This window comes from Microcaecilia unicolor, chromosome 7 (genome assembly GCF_901765095.1).
Source record: "Microcaecilia unicolor chromosome 7, aMicUni1.1, whole genome shotgun sequence".
Lineage (NCBI taxonomy): Eukaryota > Metazoa > Chordata > Amphibia > Gymnophiona > Siphonopidae > Microcaecilia > Microcaecilia unicolor.
The window spans coordinates 21,301,329-21,321,634 of NC_044037.1; the positions used below are offsets into that span (position 1 = coordinate 21,301,329).

General features: G+C 42.3%; 1 protein-coding gene across 1 annotated transcript in view; it reads right to left on the minus strand.

Annotated features, from left to right (window-relative positions):
• LOC115474500 (phosphatidylinositol-binding clathrin assembly protein-like) overlaps nucleotides 1–20,306 on the minus strand; it is a 186,718-nt gene that overhangs the window by 16,053 nt on the left and 150,359 nt on the right. The window contains exons 15-19 of the mRNA XM_030209990.1: nucleotides 18,060–18,176; nucleotides 17,933–17,963; nucleotides 17,222–17,342; nucleotides 13,066–13,119; nucleotides 2,032–2,139 (exon numbers count right to left, since the gene is read on the minus strand). Coding sequence (XP_030065850.1) covers nucleotides 2,032–2,139; nucleotides 13,066–13,119; nucleotides 17,222–17,342; nucleotides 17,933–17,963; nucleotides 18,060–18,176 — 431 coding nt within the window. The remainder of the gene's footprint in view (nucleotides 1–2,031; nucleotides 2,140–13,065; nucleotides 13,120–17,221; nucleotides 17,343–17,932; nucleotides 17,964–18,059; nucleotides 18,177–20,306) is intronic.

Consider the following 20,306-nt stretch of genomic DNA (forward strand, 5'->3'; position numbering starts at 1 on the left):
GAGCCCGGCCAGACAGCAGATATACTGAAAAGATAGCTTCTTTGAGCCAACGGGCAATAGTGGCTTTAGACGCTGAAGACCCTCTGCGAGGACCTGAAAACAGCACAAAAAGATGATCAGAGGTCCTGAAAGAATTTGTAATTCACAGATACTGCAACAGAGTCCTGCACACATCCAAAAGGTGCAACTGCCCAAATGAATCTGGAAACTCCTCCTCAACAAAGGAGGGAAGAAAAACAGGCTGATTTAGGTGAAACGCTGAAACCACCTTAGGCATGAAGGAAGGCACGGTCCGAACTGTGAACCCTGACTCTGAGAATTGCAGAAAAGGGTCTCTACAGGACAGCGCCTGGAGCTCTGACACCTGTCTTGCCAAGGTAATGGCCACTAAAAAGACGGCCTTCAGTGTCAAATCTTTCTCTGAAGCACGCCGAAGCGGTTCAAAGGGAGCCCCTTGAAGGGCCTTCAATACTAACCCCAGGTTCCAAGCTGGACAAGGTGCCCGCACGGGAGGACGGAGCCGAAGCACCCCTCTAAGAAACCGTGCCACATCTGGATGAGTAGCTAAGGACACGCCTTCAACCTTGCCACGCAGGGAGGCCAATGCTGCCACTTGCACCCGCAGGGAATTATAGGCCAAGCCTTTGTGTACACCATCCTGCAAAAAGTCCAGAATCGGCGAGGCAGGAGCCCGCAACGGAGAAAGCGCTCTTGAAACACACCAGACTTCAAACTGGCGCCAAATCCTGGCATAAGCCACGGAAGTAGAGCGCTTACAGGCCTGCAGGAGAGTGGAAATTACCTTATTTGAGTAGCCTTTATCTCTCAATTGCGCCCTCTCAATCGCCATGCCATAAGACCAAAGTGGCAGGCGTCCTCCATGGCCACCGGACCCTGTGACAACAGGTGCGGAACCAGAGGTAACGGAAAGGGAGCCTCCAACAGCATCTGTTGAAGGTCCGCATACCAAGGCCTCCTGGGCCTGCACGACCTAACAACCTTCCGAAAATTACTAAAGACCAACCTGTTCAAAAAGACATACCACAATGATCCATCCTAAATACCAGACAACAAAACTTTTCCAGAACCAGCCAAAACTGAACTCTCTACTTCAGTCACTCTGTCACCAATGAACGTTAATGCACAGCCACCTTATTTCTCACGCCGGAAATGAACTGATTATCTAACTTACTCTATAATTTACTCTATCATTTATGAACTTTAATATAATACCACTTTGTATTTCTCATTCTGGAATGGCGATCGCCATTACGGCATTATGTAAGCCACATTGAGCCTGCAAAAAGGTGGGAAAATGTGGGATACAAATGCAACAAATAAAATAAATAAATAAAAAATTGTCTCTCCGGCACTTATCTGAAATGAGTCTGCTACACTCAATAGCTGTTTCACGCTGGCTTCATCAGGAGCGTTTTTGATTTATGCAGCACTACCATTACCCTCTTCATAGCAGTTATTCAATTGAATAGCTGGTTGTTCACTATTAAGTAAGCTGTTGAACATAGCAGACTCATTTCAGATAAGTGCCAGGGAGACAATTTTTGAATGATTTTGAATAATTTAATCTATAATTCTTAACAATTAAAATAATTAAAAAAAAATCAATAAAATGTTAAATTAATGGGAGGTTTTTCAGAACTCATGAAGTACGGCAGGTCATTAGTTCGAACTTGACTCTAGGTGTGACCTTAGCCACTGAAGTCCTTTTCCTCCTTATATTTTTAAATTTTTCAACAACTTCACTGTTACTTGCTAGCTATATATAGTGACATTGTTGGAAGAGCAAGCAAAGCCAATAAGGATAGTTGAGTGGTGTAAAGAAACTTCAAGTACATCGTCAACTATCTACATATAGTAGTTACAGAATCTTACTTGTGGAAGAACCAAAATGCTCCACCAAACCTTAACCCTTTGCAGTTTATTACCTTGCTATCAGTTTTCATACATTAAACCAAACTATATCATTGTAAATCATGCATTAATAAAAAATAGCATAAAAAAATCAATAACCTGAGCTCCAGAAACAGGAGCAAAAGGGTTTGTTGGCCTCAGACCTGTTTGTGTATAAATCATTGGCTGGGGTGCCATCAAAGGCGTTGCACTAATCTGAGCGGGTACCTGTAAGATCCACAAAACAAAGACAAAAATCATTTCACTGTTAAATCTTGGTAAGTCCTACCATTATTTTGTGCCTTCTAGTGAAATATGAGATATGATGGAAAAAGCAAAGATACTTACTTGTGGCTGGTGTTCTCAGAGGACAGCAGGCCACTTATTCACACATGTGGGTGACGTCATCCAATGAAGCCCCGGTGTGGATGCTTATTCACTAGCACTAGAGAAGCTCTAACAGCATCCCACAGTGCATGCGTTGGTGCCTTCCTGCATGACAGTCAAGCGAAGGCCCCTCAGTCAGGTGAAAAGCATAAAAAGTACAACTAAAAACAACTCCTAGGTGAGGTGGGAGGGTATGTGAGAATAAGTGGCCTGCTGTCCTCGGAGAACATCAGCTACAGGTAGGTATCTTTGCTTTCTCCGAGGACAAGCAGGCCACGTTATTCCCACATATGGGAATCCCTAGCTACCAGGATCACTGAAAACAAGAAAGCTAGGATAATGGAGTCTCAATATGTCAAGCTAGTAATGTCAATCAACCTGAAATTATATACATACTAGCTGTAGGTGAAGCCTGAAACAGAACAGGTCTAGGAGGGTGGAGTTGGATTCTAGACACTGAACAAATTCTGCAGAACTGCTTGTCCGAACCGACTGTCACCTCGAGTGTCCCGATCCAAACAGTAGTGGCAGACATGTGTGGCCTGAAGACCACGTTGCAGCCTTGCAAATCCCCTCTATGCAGGCTGATCACAAGCGGGCAACCGATGCAGCCATGGCTCTGACATTTGACATGACCCTCAAAAGTCAGCCCAGCCTGGGCATAAGCAAAGGCAATGAAGCCTGCTATCCAATTTGAAAATGTGCGTTTGCTGATGGGCATTCCCAACCTGTTGAGGTTAAAAAAAATGAAAAGCTGGGTGGACTGTTTATGGGTTGTAATCTGCTCTAGATAGAAGGCTAGGGCTCGCTTGCAGTCAAAAGTATGTAGTACACTTTCGCCAGGATGGGCATGAGGTCTGAAACTTAGGATGCATGCAGAGGATTACTCTGGGCTTGGCGCTCACCAACTCTGTGAACTGAAGTGACTGCCACCAGAAACACAAATTTCCAGGTCAAAAACTTCAGATGGCAGGTATCCAGAGGCTTAAAAGGAACTTTCATCAGCTCGGTGAGGACTATGATGAGATCCCATGACACAACCAGAGGTTTGGTAGGGGCCTTTGTCAACAAAAAGCCTCTCATGAAGCGAATAACTAAGGGCTGTACAGAGATGGACTCACCTTCTACATGTTGATAAGCACCAATTACACTAAGATGAACTCTTACAGAGTTGGTTTTCAAGCCAGACTCAGAGAGGTGCAGGAGGTATTCAAGCAGTTTTTGTGTAGGACAAGAGAAGGGATCTAAGGCCTTGCCCTCACACCAGACAGCAAGCCTTTTCCATTTAAAAGAATAACACCTCTTAGCAGAATCCTTTCTGGAAGCCAGTAAGATATGGGAGACACCTTCAGGCAATCTGAGGGATTCTTCTACGTTGTCAACATCCAAGATGTGAAGGCCAGAGATTGGAGGTTGGGATGCAGAAGGGATCCCTCGTTCTGCTTGATGAGGGTTGGAAAAAAGTCCAATCTCCACAGATCTTCTGAAGATAACTCCAGAAGAGGGAACCAAATCTGCCACAGCCAATAAGGAGCAATCAGAATCATGGTGCCCGTGCCCGTGCCCCCCCCCCCCCTCCCCAGTCTTGTCTGAGTTTCAGCAAGGTCTCTCTATGAGAGGTATGGGAAGAAACGCATACAGAAGTCCTCTCCTCAAGTGCAAAAGGAAGGCACACCTACTGCCATGTAACCCGAGCCTGAAGTAGAACTGTTGTTGAGGTGAGTGGCGAAAAGATCCACCGAGGGGGTGCCCCACTCTCAGAAGATCTTTCTGGCTACGCCCATGTTGAGAGACCACTTGTGTGGTTGCAATAACCTGGCTCAGTCTCTACCAGGAAGTTCTTGCTGGGAACGTAAGTGCAATATCTATTTGCTAGATGTTGTTATGCTCTTTGCATTTATCTTTTTGGTCCATTTTTGAAAAAAAAAAAAAAAAAAAACATGCTCAAGTGAAGAACATACAAAATCAAGCCATTTGGATGTGGGAGGAGCCAGCATTCTTAGTAGACTAGCCACCCAGACATCCCAGGAGAGCAATGGGGCACCCTAGGGGGCACTGCACTGGACGTCAAAATAAATGCTCCCAGGTGCACATCTCACCGTTGCTCCTTTATCTTTGTCTGCTGAGCCCCCCCCCCCCAAAGCCCACTACACCCAACCCTTATGGGTGAAGTGAATGCCTATATGTGGGTACAGTGGGTTTTTGGTGAGTTTTGAAGGGTTCACAGTTTCCACCACAAGTGTAACAGGTAGGGGGAGGTACAGGCCTGGTTCCACCTGTCTGCAGTGCACTGCACCCACCATACTCCAGGGACCTGCATGCTGCTATAATGGACCAGAGTATTACATCTGAGGCTGTCAAAGAGGCTGGTAATTAATGTTTTTAATCACATTTTTGGGGGGTGGGAGGGGATCAGTGACCACTGGGGGAGTAAGGGGAGGTCATCCTTGATTCCCTCTGGTGGTCATCTGGTCATTTAGGGCACCTTTTTGTGCCTTTTTAGTTATAAAAACAGATGTAGCTCAAAACGTCTTAATTTTAGTCCTGGATGGTTTTGTTTTGTTCCATTATGGCTGAAAAATGTCCAAGTGCTAGAACACCGAGATCCCACCCTTAACATGCCCCCTTGTGATCTGAACACACTTCTGACGGACCTCATTAGAAAAATGTCTAAAAATTGGTTTCGAAAAAACCAATTTGGCTGTTTTTATGAAAAAAAAAAAGTCCAAATGTAGACTTATGCCACTTTTTGGACGTTTTTCTCTTTAGAAAATGAGACCCTTAAGACTCCGTAAGTAAAGGCTCATGTATAGCTGGCAGGACTGGATGTGGGCAATGAGCACCAAGGCCTGAAAAGCTTTCCTCCCAAATGAGTCCAAGGTTCTGGCCTCTCGCCTCAAGGGTGCCACGGCATGAGAACAAGAGCTTTTGGCTTCTTGGAGAGCAGATTTGACTACCATAGAGTGGTGAGACAGCTGGGCCCTCTCGAATCCGGACGCCATCTGGATACGGTACTGTGTATTCACCTTCTTAGGTGCCACCTGCACAAGGGGAAATTCCCAATTCCTCATCAGTGCATCCTTAAAGAATAAGGTGCAATGGTACGATGACCCCTTCCTTAGGAGACATAGCCCAAAAAAAGATAACATCTTTGCTCTAGGCTCCTCCTTCGTCTCCAACGTAAATGGGATGGCCGCAGCCATCTCCTATACAAAGCCGGTGAGAGAGCCTCTGGAGATTTCCGTCTCTCTTGAGGAGGTGAGGGATCAGATGGTATTCCATATGACAACTCCTCTGAAAAGTAATGTGGATCTACATCTGGTTCCCATGAGCGGTCCAAGTCAGACTCCTCTTCCGCTTGAGGATTAGGAGACTGGGTGTGCACTAGCCTCGATCTAGTGGAATGGTGTCCACACTCTGAGAAGCGTCTGTGCAGCCCTTCCCTCAGACCCTGGGGAAACTTCCAATGTCAGAGGGCTCGGCTCTGGCACCCTGAAAGGTACCAGTGTCAATGATCTGAGCACTGGCATCGGTGGAGCCTCAGAGAGGGCCTGGGGCTGCTCTGTTGAGGGCGCGAACACCCTCAATGCCACAATGAGAGTGCCATGCAGCAACTGTGTTAGCGCTTCTTGAAGCATGCTCTGGAACCGCTCATCTAGGGTGGGCATCAGCAAAGGCATGGGAGCTGGGGCAGAGTATAAAGTCATCGGTGTTGAACTAGTGGCAGGGACCTGGCCACTCAATGACAGTTCTACATAGGAAGAGTGCTCCTCTCGATGCCGGAACTCCTCGGGTATCAAAGTATCCAATTTACTGTTATTCCCGGCACCATGTGTCAAGGAGGACCAATGCTTATGCTTCTTGGCTTCTCCCAATGCATAGAGTCTTGATCCCCCGGTGCCAAAAAAGACACCACCGAATACGAGTGTCTCCCCCATGTTGGGTTCGATGCTAACTGATCCTAGGGCTTGCTAACAGTGCCCAGTGTCGAGGAAGGTTGCGATCCACTTGATGCCGGTGCACTCCCAGTGTTTACTGGTGTCGAAGCAGCCATGGAGGTCGATGCCACTGATGATGGTTCAGCCTTCAAAGAGCCAAAAAGTTGCTCCATTTCAGCCAGTCGCACTCTGTGTTCTAGCCTATATATTAAGACAAAGGTTACAAAGAGAAGAGTTATGATCTGGCCCAAGGCACACAATGCATCAGTTGTGCGGGTCCGTTAGTAAAATAACACGGTGACATTTGGTGCACCACTTGACGCCACTGGGAGTCTTGGGCATTCAAAAAAGAATCACAGTTAAATTAAACTCCTCAATCTTGAGCAGAAAAAAGAGGCAGCGTTCAAACTGAGGTTGGGGCTGTGTCCTAACAGCACAGCCACCAGCAAAAAATAAAGGAAACGACAAAGAAATATAATTTAAAAAGAAGAATTACCCACACAGGAAGACACTCGTGAAAGCAAAAATAAAACAGCATGAGGAGAGGACCACATGAAAAAGACAGAGACCCACGCTCGACCGCTGGGTGGGAAGGCACCAACGCATGTGTGGTGGGGACTCTGTTAGAACTTTCTCTAGTGCTAGTGAATAAGTGTCTGCACTGGGACTCCGTCGAATGACAACACCCACATGTGGGAATTACGCAGCCTGCTTGTCCTTGGAGAATATGGACTTACAAGAATATCACGCATAGCATTAAATCAGACGAAGTTTTAATTAAAACACTTCTAGCACAATAAAAAAAGAAAGTCACGTACACAGTTTTATGCTTTTTAATGTTTTTGGTCCAGGACATTCCTCCTCCTCCTCTGGGCTTCAAACTCTACTGAAACCTGCCTTCATGAGATTACCATGCATAAGTCTTCATTAAAAAAACTTTCCATAATGTATTCCTCCATTATTTCTACCCTTCCATGATATACTTGGTTAAGAGCAACAGTCACTAGCTGACTGGAACGGATCCCGGCCGGTTAAATAACATTTAGCTAGATAATCACTAATATTCAGCAGAAGATAACCAGTTATCTCCACTGAATATCTGCAGCTAGCACTTAGCGGCTAACCAGCTATATCATGCGATATAGCTGGCTATTCATTTATTTGTTGCATTTGTATCCCACATTTTCCCACCTATTTGCAGGCTCAATGTGGCTTACAATGTTCCGTCATGGCATTTGCCATTCCAGAGTAAAATATACAATTGGTGTTACATAGAGAACATGGATGACATAATTGAATTAAGCAAACAGATATAGTAAGAAAACATTCAGACTATGAGGTAAGAGTGGTGATGTGTTACAATTTCTGTTATTGATCATTGTGGTATGCCTTGTTGAAAAGATAGGTCTTCAGAGATTTACGAAAGTTAATTCGTTCGTAAATTGTTTTTAAGTTAAGTGGCAGTGCATTCCACAACTGCGTGCTCATGTAGGAAAAGCTGGACACGTTAGTCTGTATTTTAGTCCTCTACAGCTGGGGAAGTGAAGATTAAGGAATGTGCGGGCTGATCTTTTAGCATTCCTGGGTGGTAGGTCGACAAGGTCTGACATATAGGCCGGGGCGTCTCCGTGAATGATTTTATGAACTAGAGTGCAGACCTTGAACGTGATACGTTCTTTGAGAGGAAGCCAGTGTAGTTTTTCTCTTAGGTGTTTTTGCACTTTCGTATTTTGTTTTTCCAAATACGAGTCTGGCTGCAGTGTTCTGGGCTGTTTGGAGTTTCTTGATGATTTGCTCTTTACAGCCAGTATAGAGTGCATTGCAGTAATCTAGATGACTCAGCATCATTGACTGTACCAGGTTGCGAAAAATGATCCTTGGGAAGAAAGGTTTTACTCTCTTGAGTTTCCACATTGAATGGAACATCTTCTTAGCTGTATTCTTCACATGACTTTCAAGAGTAAGATTTCGATCAATGGTAAGTCCAAGAATTTTCAGGGTGTCTGAGATGGGAAGGGAAACGTTTGGTGTGGTTATAGCAGTAAATTTACTTGTGTTATATTGTGAAGTAAGTATAAGACATTGTGTTTTTTCTGCATTAAGTTTCAATAGAAATGCATCCGCCCACGAATGCATGATTTGGAAGTTTTGGTTGATGTCATTGGTGATTTCCTTTAAATCATATTTGAACGGGATGTAAATCGTGACGTCATCTGCATATATGTATGGATTGAGGTCCTGATTGGATAGTAACCTGGCTAAGGGTGTCATCATTAGGTTGAAGAGGGCTGGCGAGAGGGAAGATCCTTGAGGGACTCCACATTCAGGTGTCCATGGAGCTGATGTATTCCAGTTAGATATCACTTGGTAAGATCTTGTGGTCAGGAAGCCTCTAAACCAACTAACAACGTTACCTCCGACTCCGAAGTATTCTAGGATGTGTAGTAATATTCCATGGTTAACCATGTTGAAAGCACTGGACATGTCAAATTGTAAGAGAAGTATGTTGTTGTCATTTGCAATTGCTTGTTTAAATTTAGTCAGGAGAGTAACTAGTACTGTTTCAGTGCTGTGGTTAGACCTAAATCCTGATTGAGAGCCATGGAGAATTGAGAATTTAATTAAGTAGTTGGTGAGCTGTTTGGTCACCATGCCTTCCATTAGTTTGGTTATCAGAGGGATAGATGCTACTGGGCGATAGTTAAGTCACTTGTACTTTTCTTTGGGTCTTTAGGTATGGGGGTAAGTAAAATATTTCCTTTATCCTTTGGGAAGAGTCCATTTTGTAGCATATAATTCAAATGCATGGTGAGGTCTCTGATATGAGTTGTTGAGGGCCAATTTTATAAGGTTATTAGGGCATATGTCAAGTTTGCAGTGGGACTTGGCAAATTTTTTGAGCACTTGGGAGATGGTATCATCCGAGAGTGTGTCGAAGTTAGTCCAGGTTCGGTCAGCTGGATATTCACCAGGGATTGGGTCTAGACAATCAAGTCGTAGCTTTACAATTTTCTCTTTGAAGTATTTCTCAAGATTGTCTGCTGATGGGGTGTCTATGCTGTTAGAGGTAACCGGTGTAGTATTTAGTAATGTGTTCACGAGTTGGAAAAGTTTATGTGTATCCTTGTAGTCTGGACCAATTTTAGTTTTGTAATATAATCTTTTAGTTTGTCTAGTGGCGTACTTGTATTTTCTTTGTAGTTGTTTCCAAGCGTTGAGTGTGGAGTTGTCTTTCTTGTTATTCCATGCTCGTTCTAACCTTCTAACTTGTGTTTTTAGTTTTTTCAGTTCTTCATTAAACCATGGTATTAAGTTCTTCCTGCGTGAGGTTCTAGATTGAAGTGGTGCTATGTTGTCTAATATGCTTTTGCATCTATTGTCCCATTCTTGAAGAAATTGGTTTGATTCTGTTAGTGCAGTCAATTCATTATTATAGAATTGTTGCCAGAATGTTATCGGATCTATTTTGCCTCTCGTAGTATAGGTTACTCGTTCTTGTTTGTGGTGTAAATCTTTGTATTCGCCATTGAAGGGAAAGGTTTGTTTTGTAGTGGTCGAACCATGGTATAGCTGTCCAATTTGTATCTGTTAATACAAGATTTAGGTCTGAGGAGAATTTGTATGTAATGATGTCTAGTGTGTGTCCTTTAATATGGGTTGACTGCATATTTGGCCAATGAAGACCCCATAGTTGGAAGAAATCCTTGCATTCACGCAAGCTAATTGAGTTAGGATCTTCAAGGTGAAGGTTGATGTCCCCTACTATAAGAAGGTTGGAGATGGAAACACATGTGTTTGATATGAAGTCCATAAAGTGTGTTTGGCAATCCTGCCAGTTACCTGGTCTATAAAGCAGGACTACGTTTAGGTGGTCATGTAGGTTTAGATGATTGATTCTAACTGAGGCAATTTCAAGTTGGGGAAGTATGAATTCGGCTATAGTTGTAACGGTGAAGTGGGATCTATAGATTATAGCTATACCTCCTCCTCTTTTTCCCTTCCTTGTCCAGTGGGTAATTTTGTAACCTGGGGGGCATAGATCTAAAATTATGGGGTCTTTAAGGTCATGAATACAGGTTTCACTAATGAATAGAAGATCAAGGTTGTCTGTTATGATCCAGTCAGTGATTGTCATAGTTTTGTTAACTACTGATCTGGCATTTATATAACCCAGTTGGATTGATTGGTACGGGTCGGTTGGGGACGAAGATGAATTCATTTTTATTAGTTGTCTTTCCTCTTGGTATCTGGGTTTATTGTGTCCTTTCTTTCCTTTCTGTTGGTTGTGCCCGTGTGTAGTAGATTTTCCTTTTAATTGGTTGTTATTCTTTTGGACAGGTGTATTGTATTTAGGTTGTCTGCAGGGTTTGTGTACTGTGGGTAATTTATTGTCTATGAAAGGGGTTGTCAGTACATGGTAAATTAAGGGAAGAAAATAGATTATTAAGAGCAATTTGTTAATATTCGGTAATTTCTATAATACAGTAGGAGCTGATGGAAGTCAAATTAGTGGTCAACAATGCAGGGCAGTAGTGACTAATGAGAATTTGCAGTCAATAGTGCAATTTAGTGTAATGCAGTATGGTGCAGTAGAAGTAGTTAGAGGTCAGAGTCCGCAATATAAATCAGTAATACAATTCAGTGTAATGCTATAAGATGCAGGAAAAGCAATTTAGAGGTCTAAAGACAGCAAGCAAGTCAGTAGTACAATTCAATATACTGCTATATGATGCAGAGAAAGCAATCAAAGGTTGGTAGATAGTAAGTACAAGTTAATAGTTAATTGGGTACAGGCCCCTTCTAGGCAGCAGATCTTCTATTTGAGTTACCCCTGATACAGGCTCCACAACATGCCACGTTGGTTCTCTCCCTGCACTCTAGTGTTGTTCCGTGGGAAATCTTTAGGCTTTCCTCCTGCTGTCAGAGGACTGCCATTTATAGGGAAGCTGAAGACTGGAATAGCAGCAATCCTCTTCGGTGGCACGGGCCATCTTCAACACTGTCTTCTGTCCTCCACTTACTGTGCGGAGCAGTGCCGTCTGACCATGAGATCCTCCGCTATTCAAGTGCTGGCTGGACCACCTAAATAGAAGTGCTATCTTTGGCCTCTATAAAGTTAACCGACCGGTGATGAATATTCACTTAGCCGGCTAAGTTTGAGCCAGCCAAAAACCCCTGGATATTCAATGCTGGTCACTGAAAATGGCCCAGCATTAAATATCTGGGGTAAACGCAGATCATGGCACTTAGGCTGCCTCCCGTGGTCTGAATGTCGGGCCTTAGGTGTCACCAATAAGAAGTAGCTATTTTCTCCCCATGGAATATGGATACTGCCTCCTTGGATGGTCTAGGGCAGGGGTGGGCAACCACTGTCCTCGAGGGCCACAACTAAGTTGGGTTTTCAAGATTTCCACAATGAATATGCATGAGATTGATTTGCATGAACTGCTCCCATTGTATGTAGGGGGTGGGCACCAATTACAAAATGTAATTGCATGATTGGAAATTTTAATTATGCATGCCACGATTAATTGCACTTTGGGCACATGCTTTTCCAAATTTTTAAAAATGTTGTCCCAAACATCCTTTTGAACAGATGCTCAGCGTGGCTGATTATCCTTTACAACAAGCTATTCAATTAGGGATGGGCAATGATTAAAAAATGTAATCAAAATTAATTGTATTAAAATGTTTAATCATATGATTAGTCGTACCTCTGGCCTGGATGGCTTGGTACTAGTAAATTTCCACTGCATGGATATTTATTAAACCTGCTGAATATAATGAAAAGGTGCATACACACACTTTCTTCCCACAACACACTGCTCCCCCTTCCCTCCATACAGGTACTTACCTTTCTCCACTCCTGCTGCATCCTTCCCCTGCACATACACCCAAGTTGTCTCTCCTTCTACTATTAAACCTGTTACCCATGAAACACAGACACCCATTTCTCTCCTCTCTTGCTGACCCCCCCCCCCCCCCCCCAGCACATAGGTCCAGCATCCCTCCCCCCATTTATCTGGCTCTTCATAGGGCCTCCAGAAGCAATTCCCACAAGCTACTTGCAACTGATGTTGATGCCTTCCCTTTGCTATGTTATGGCAAGGTGAAATAGGATAGTCAGGGGAGAGAAAGCAATGGAAAAATGACAGGAGCCCAAAATTTCGACTGCAATTAAAAAAACTGAATCGCAGGCGAAGTATAAATAAAATTAATCGCATTAATAGTGCACTAAATGCCCACCCCTAATTATATGCACATATATCTTATGCACATTCACTGTGGAAATCTTTAAAAAAATGATTGGGTTATGGCCCTCAAGGATTGTGATTGCCCACCTCTGGTCTAGGGAGTAAACCTTTTATCCAGAAATTTCTGCACAGCTAGCATTCAAGTGTTTACAAATTACATGTATTATTAGCTTCCAAATTAAAGGTATATATTATCTATATGATTGACCCCTCCCCCCCCTTTTTTTTGTTCATTGGAATCCAGCTATGTTCATGATTATGACTCAAATTCATATGAGGTTGTGATCCTCCAAAAGGAAGATTTAAAAAAGGTTTCAAAAGCTTCATAAACTTATTCTGTATTGGAGATAACATGGAAATCAGAAAGCAGCAGTGGTATACTGTGAATTTGTCTGAATATACTGTGAAAAAAAATCAAACTACTAATATATTCCATTGCTTGAATGGCTACACAGAAAACACACAGGTAATAAAAAGTAGAATTTTCAAACCACTAAACTTCAAAAGTGCAAGCCAAGTGACAAGAGATACCATCTTTTTTCAAGTATAATAAAGTCATATAGTAAGTGGTTTACCATTCCATACACAGGCACTTGTGTGGTCACTGGATAGGTCATTGGAGGAGGTACCTTTATATAAGGAATGAAAGAGAAATTAGGTTTCTAAATACAGTTTTATTTTTCACATAATGAAAACAAAACAATAAAACCTTTCATTTCTAGGATAAGGCACACTATTCTGGAGTGGCAGGGTTAAAATGAGCATGGACAGAAAACATTATTTGAATGGCACTGAAAGATAATTTTAGCCAGAAGTGTACTACAGTCTTGGTATATTTTACTGCTATGCTGCTTTTAGTTGTTTTGAACAGAAAACGGCAAGCATTTTCATGCAGTCACTGCACAAGTGCCAAGTGTCAGTTACCAGATTCAGGATGAACATGTATGAGAAGGAACTGTAGCCAATGGCATCTGATCACGGAATACTGCTACAATAGCTAGACTAAATGAGAAAGGGGAGGTTTGAAAAATGGGGTAATTGTGAGTGAAGGCTCAAGCTGGAAACCAAATTACACCGCTTCAATAGCTTTCGGGCTTGAAGGTGGTATATATGAAATTAAATAAAAAATAAAATGATTATTTGATCTTCTTCTACACATTTTATCACATGGATGATATGGTGCTGAATAACTATTCCTTAAATGATAATGTATAAACTGTTACGTGTTTACTTAGGTTCCCTTTGTCTAATATTACATTTTGTTTACATATATGCAATAACAGAGAAAATCAGAGGGGGTGGAACTTTTTCACATCACAGTACTTGTAGCACGTACTCTCCGTGTATAGCAGGAGGTAAATCTTAACTAGGTGATGCCATCCAAAGGAGCCCACATTAAGTCTCTTCAGCTTAGAAATATTCTGGAAGCATTCAGAGGTACCACGGTAATTCCTACTGTTACATATGATATTGTCTGTCTTTGAGGAAGCTTAGGGGGTCCTTTTTACAAAGGTGTGCTAGCGTTTTTAGCACTCGCTAAAAATAAGTGTGCACTAAATGCTAGAGATGCCCATATATATTCCCTTTGGGAGTCTCTAGTGTTTAGCATGCTAGAAACGCTACTGTGCCTTTGTAAATTACACTGGCTTCCACTTAAGGAACGCATCACGTTCAAAATATGTTCACTAGTTCACAAAATTATCCATGGAGACGCACCAGCTTACATGTCTGACCTAATAGACTTACCACCTAGGAATGCCAGAAGATCAGCCCGCACATTCCTTGATCTGCACTTCCCCAGTTGTAAAGGAATGAAATACAAACTAATGCACGCGTCAAACTTCACCTACTTGAACACACAGTTATGGAACACACTGCCGCGCAACTTGAAATCGACCTATGAAAGAACAAACTTCCGCATACTACTGAAGACCCATCTCTTTGAAAGAGCATACCAAAAAGACCAACCCAAGTGAACCTACACTACACAACTCGCCTATTTAATCTCAGAACTGTTTCTTATAATCTGCTTGTATACTACTACTTTGTTTTTATCATCATACTAACAAGATCATGCAATACTAAACGTTTATGATACTAACACTTTTCCACTACTCATGATGTATTGTAAGCCACTTTGAGCCTGCAAAGAGGTGGGATAAGGTGGGATACAAATGCAACAAACAAATAAATAAATAAAATAAAAGGACCTCTTAGTTAGGAGACAACTCTAAAGAGAAATGGGCAGGATGTGAAAAACTTGTATCCTGCTGTTCACAGACAACACCTGCTTCAATTAAGGCTTCACTGCTCCTGCTCACTGCTGGGTAGATTCTCATTGGTTACAGGCAAGAGCTTTCAAAGCTCTTGACTTTACTCAAGCAAGTGTAGGGACAATTCCTCAGTTACTGGGTCTGTTCTGTGACTGAGGAATCCAAAGGTTTTCGGGTCTTCTTAGTGCAGCCTGCTTACCACACTCTTGTGCTGAGCCTCTGTCAGTTTAAATGAGCTGGACGTAAGGGGTTCAATCACGGAATAATGTAAGGTGTTACTATTGGAATTACGGTTTGAGTTTAATGTAACATGCTGACTATTGTTTCTTTCAGTATACATGGCAAAAGTGAAGATAGTAAGGGGGGAGGGGGATAAGAGAGGGTACTGTTATAAAACAAAAACTGATGATAGCAACTTAAGATTAATGTACATAAGAACGATAGCTTTACAATTTGTTGTGTATGTACTCTAATGGATGTGTTACCAGGTGGAATCATCAATAAAAATGTTGACACATAAATTAGCTGGACGTTTGCTCACTGGTAAGGACTCCAACCATACAGGGTGACATCCTTACATAGAAGTCACAACCTCAGTTATTGTAACCTTGTCCTTGCAAAGTGATGCATGTGGGAAAGAGGAACCTGAACTATAGCTATGTCATGCAAAGTTCCACGTTAGGAGTCACTGACCAAGAAAGGGATTGCGGCATTGTTGTTGATGATACGTTGAAATCCTCTGCTCAGTGTGCTGCGGCGGCTAAGAAAGCAAATAGAATGTTAGGTATTATTAGGAAAGGAATGGAAAACAAAAGTGAGGACGTTATAATGCCTTTGTATCCATCCATGGTGCGACAGCACCTCGAATACTGTATTCAATTCTGGTCACCGTATCTCAAAAAAGATATAGTGGAATTAGAAAAGGTACAGAGAAGGGCGACAAAAATGATAAAGGGAATGGGACAACTTCCCTATGAGGAAAAGCTGAAGTGTCTAGGGCTCTTCAGCTTGGAGAAAAGACAGCTGAGGAGAGATATGATAGAGGTCTATAAAATAATGAGTGGTGTGGAACGGGTAGACGTGAATCATTTGTTTACTCTTTCCAAAAATACTAGGACTAGGGGGCATGCGATGAAGCTACAAAGTAGTACATTTAATACGAATCGGAGAAAATTTTTCTTCACTCAACATTTAATTAAACTCTGGAATTCATTGCCAGAGAATGTGCTAAAGGCGGTTAGTTTAGTAGGGTTTAAAAAGGGTCTGGATGGCTTCCTAAAGGAAAAGTCCATAGACCATTATTAAATTGACTTGGGGAAAATCCATTGCTTATTTCAGGATAAGCAGCATAAAATGTATTGAGCTTTTTTGGGATCTTGCCAGGTATTTGTGACCTGGATTGGCCACTGTTGGAAACAAGATGCTGGGCTTGATGGACCTTTGGTCTGTCCCAGTGTGGCAATGCTTATGTACTTATGACATTTATCGTGAACTATGTGATAGCGATGTGATGTGCATCTTCTGTTTGTACTTGGGACTTAACTTTAAACTCACTGACATGCTTCTTGGACATGCTGAAAATGCAGCTGAAATGAAGAAAATTTCTCCTAAAAAACAGACAGTCCAAAGAGAATAAACAGATTCAATCACACAGGGTGTTTAGGTGTTTGTAACAGTCATGCAAAGAAAAAAAAACATGGGATAGCTTAGCAGGGAACCACGAAACCCCCTCCACACAGAAGAGCACCACTAAACAACAAAAAAACTAAGGGCTGCAACAATATACATGAACAGTAAAAGGCTGGCTGGAATAATATGTTTGGTGTTGAGCTCAGTCACATAACCCATCTGTATCTAAAGAGAACCGCCTGTCTTCAGGAAAATTGCATTTGTGTTTTTCTTAACTAGGACCACTTTCTCCCACCTAGAAATCCCTCCTGCTCATTTGTATTTGCAGCTCAGTCAGATCTAGGGCTAGTATCTGGCACCATAAGTCTTTGTTGTAGGATTTTCACCCCATTTAATATACTAGCCCCAACATACCCAGCCTAATCATTGCATTCATGGGCCTGATCCGGGGGCCATGAATCCTCTCTACTTATCTGGGGCTGTATATTACTACCTCTGCAGCATTCCCTGCCCTACATAACCAAAGTACAAGTTCACAGCACCTGGCCACTTCAGCCATCAAGGCTGCCCAACCGACCATTTTAATGAAAATGTCTGCATCGCAAAATGTCAGCATCGTATTGACTTCTTACTACACACTAAGAGCTGAATCCTTCTAGAGAAATATTTAATTTTGCTATACAATAGTAAAAGGCACTCCTGGCTCTATGTTGTTGCTCATTTTAATGATTTCCCTAATAACAGCAAAAAAGCAACATTCACGATCAACAACATTTGGACTGCACACAAAATCAGTCAGTTAAAATCGAGTCCATGGTATGAGACTTACCATCTGTGGAATGGCAGCTACTGGGGCAGGAGCCCATGTGGTCGATGTGCTTGTTCTTGCTTGCCAGTTTGTTCCACCAGTGAGTCTCTTTTCTGATGGCTGATTCCACTGCATGTCTGACCTAGACAGACAAATACTTTTGATGCAAAATGTCCATTCATCATATAAACGATGTATGTCTGAACTAATGAATGCCTGCAACTTATTTAAAATTTTATAGCCCACTGATTTTACAATGTAACTAAATTGTGCAGAAGTCCCAGCTGTGAAAAAAATTGAGTTAAATAATCTCTTTTGCACAAGAACTTAGTGCAGCTATGTTACACATTTAAAATGAGCAATACAATAACTTGTTCAACCAGCCTTTATGGGGGACTCTGGTTGCAGCTAGAAAAATGTGTCATTTGTCGGATTAACAGAAGAGCTACAACCACATAAAGAACTGGCAACAGCGCTGTTGTGTTTCTTTTTTCCCCCTGTTCTGTGTGCTAGTGATTGTGACCCAGAATGAAACGTGCCATCCTGGATTAAGCAGATCTGATGGTATCAGGATACCTATTGAATAGATGTAATAAACCCCTGTCCTGCTATCCCAGATTTCCACAAGATATGTTTGTAGCCACAACTAGGAATCTTTCATAAAAAAAAAACAGCAAATTTGCATCATATACAGCAAGCAAACAACTAAAACCAAAGTCTGTTAAAACTTACTTTTTAGATGGTGTTCCTCCAAATCTAAGATCTATGGCAGAAATGAAAATAGAAAAAGGAAGCCATGATTTTATATTCTGCATGGAAATAAAGCCAATGGAAAACAAGACTGAATTTTAGAACTTACTTCCCACTAGATTGGCAAGTGAGGAGTCAAGGTCGTTTGCTAAAATTTTTCCACTTTGTTGGGTGACAGAAACAGACCTTTGATTTTGTTGTGGGACTGTTGGTTGCAGTACATCATCTGAAGGACAAACCTAAAAACAGAAACAAAAACAGACAGACTCATATATAAACTAGTTGAATAATTATAATAGTATGTAACCAAAACCACAAGTCTTCTATTATTCCACTGTTGCAGCAATGTCAATGAATTTGTCCCTTACCACAGAATCCCTGCCAAAATCAACTGATAATAACTATTACCACTGCCTTCCTTCTGCTGCTACCTGTGAAGCCTAAATTTGCACAGGCTGATGATCCATTTCCCTGCGTTGTTCCGAACAGTGCTTTAAAATTAGCACTGGAACAGCGCTGGGCAATAAAGCCCGATGATCAAAGGCAATAGCATACAAATTTAAATGTCCTATTAGCTTCAATCATTGGGACACTTCTACAGGAGGACTGTGCCTGGGCATGTGACCAAGGCACAATCCTCCCACAAAAGTTATTTCACAGGTCCAGGCTATCAAAAAAAAAAAAAAAAAAAAGCCCATACCTTTCAAACAGACCCACCAGACCTCCAGCTCCTCTACTCACCCCATGGACAAAAGGGGACAGGACGTCCAGGGAATCTACATCCCCCCTCCACACAAAAAGGTTTCCCTGGTGGCCCAGTGGGCACTCTCTGCCATCTGCTCTGGGGGCCTTGTGCCCCTCAAGCCCCCTCCTTCTGTGAGTGCTGCCTTCAAAATGGAAGTCCCTCCTCCTGCTTCAAGGTATGGGGAGGGGGTGGGAGAGAGATTGGGGGGAGGGGAGGTCCACCAGAGCTCCAACCCCCTTATGTCCAGGTGGGGGGGGGGCATGTAAAGATGCAAATGCATGCTGGACAGGGCTCCCCATTCCTCCCCAATGCTCTGCAAACGCTAACGCCATCTCTGTGCTAGCGTAGGGTTTGCTGCGGGAGCAACGCCAATATTTAGCATGCTGCCCACTGAGCATTGGGGAGTCATACCTAATGCCCTGTTTAGTATGCATTTGCATGATACTTGCGCTCACAGCTAGTGAACTCGTTCTATACACGCACTTGCCAGCTCTGATCATAGGGTGTAGGCAAAAGATCTGCTAGTCCAGTGCTAATGGCCTCTAGTGCCCATGTTTGCCTTTGATCATTTGCTCCTAAATGGGAAATAGGATATCAGTCACGGCATTCACACTTTCCTGTGTATTTTACAAAAGGCTCTGTGGGAAGGAAGCTTTATTTAAAAAAAAAAAGGATGTATGGGAATGTAAGTGCCAGGAACTTCATTAGGAACAGCTGATATAGTAAGGAGAGCTTCTGAAACACAGCAGCACCATTCATGTTAAGACATTTACTTCCAGATTCTATATATGGCGACTAAATTTACGCATGCAAATCAGTGAACATTGACAATAGTTACACGCAAATGAGCCAATCAGCACCAATTGCCTTTTAACAGCCAATTATTGGTGTTAATTGACCTTAATTGGGATTTACGCATACATCATATTCTATAATGATGCACACGGAAATCCTATAAATTCACAGGGGCATGGCCGGGGGCATTCCCAGAATTTACACACATTGTTACTGAATAGTCCCGATCGGTGCCTAACTGAAGTTAGGAATTTATGTGCTTAGCTGCTATTCTATAAAGGGCACTGATCCTTTATAAAATAGCGCCATTCCCCCTGCCTCCTGCCAATTCCACAATCTTTTAATTGGTTGTTCATGGTTTTTTGGATAAACAACCATCATATGCATTTGGATTTGGAGGTTGCTTGGCTTGGAGGTGTTTAATTTTTAAGTATTTCCAGTTTTTAAATTTGAGAAGGTCTCTGAGCACTATAAATAATGGGCTGATCCAAGATGGTGGACCCAATACAGAGGTTTGAAGCTGCTGCTCCACTTTCTGTGAGGAAACTACCGCTGAAGTAAGTCTTATCGTTTTGTATTTGGTGAGCGGTCTGTGTTTTGTATGTGACTGAAGTACGGTATTCTGTGGGCATGTAGCTTCTGTGTGGAGATCTGTAGCTGTTCCACTTGTTCTGTTTTATCAGAGGGAGGAGGTGTATTGGTGTTTTTGGGCCCAGTGTAATATTTGTAGTGCTGAAGCAGGAAAGAGGCGCTTAGTGTCTTGCAACAGCAGAAGAGAGAAACAAAAAGCAGACACCGAAAGTCCAAAAATAAAAC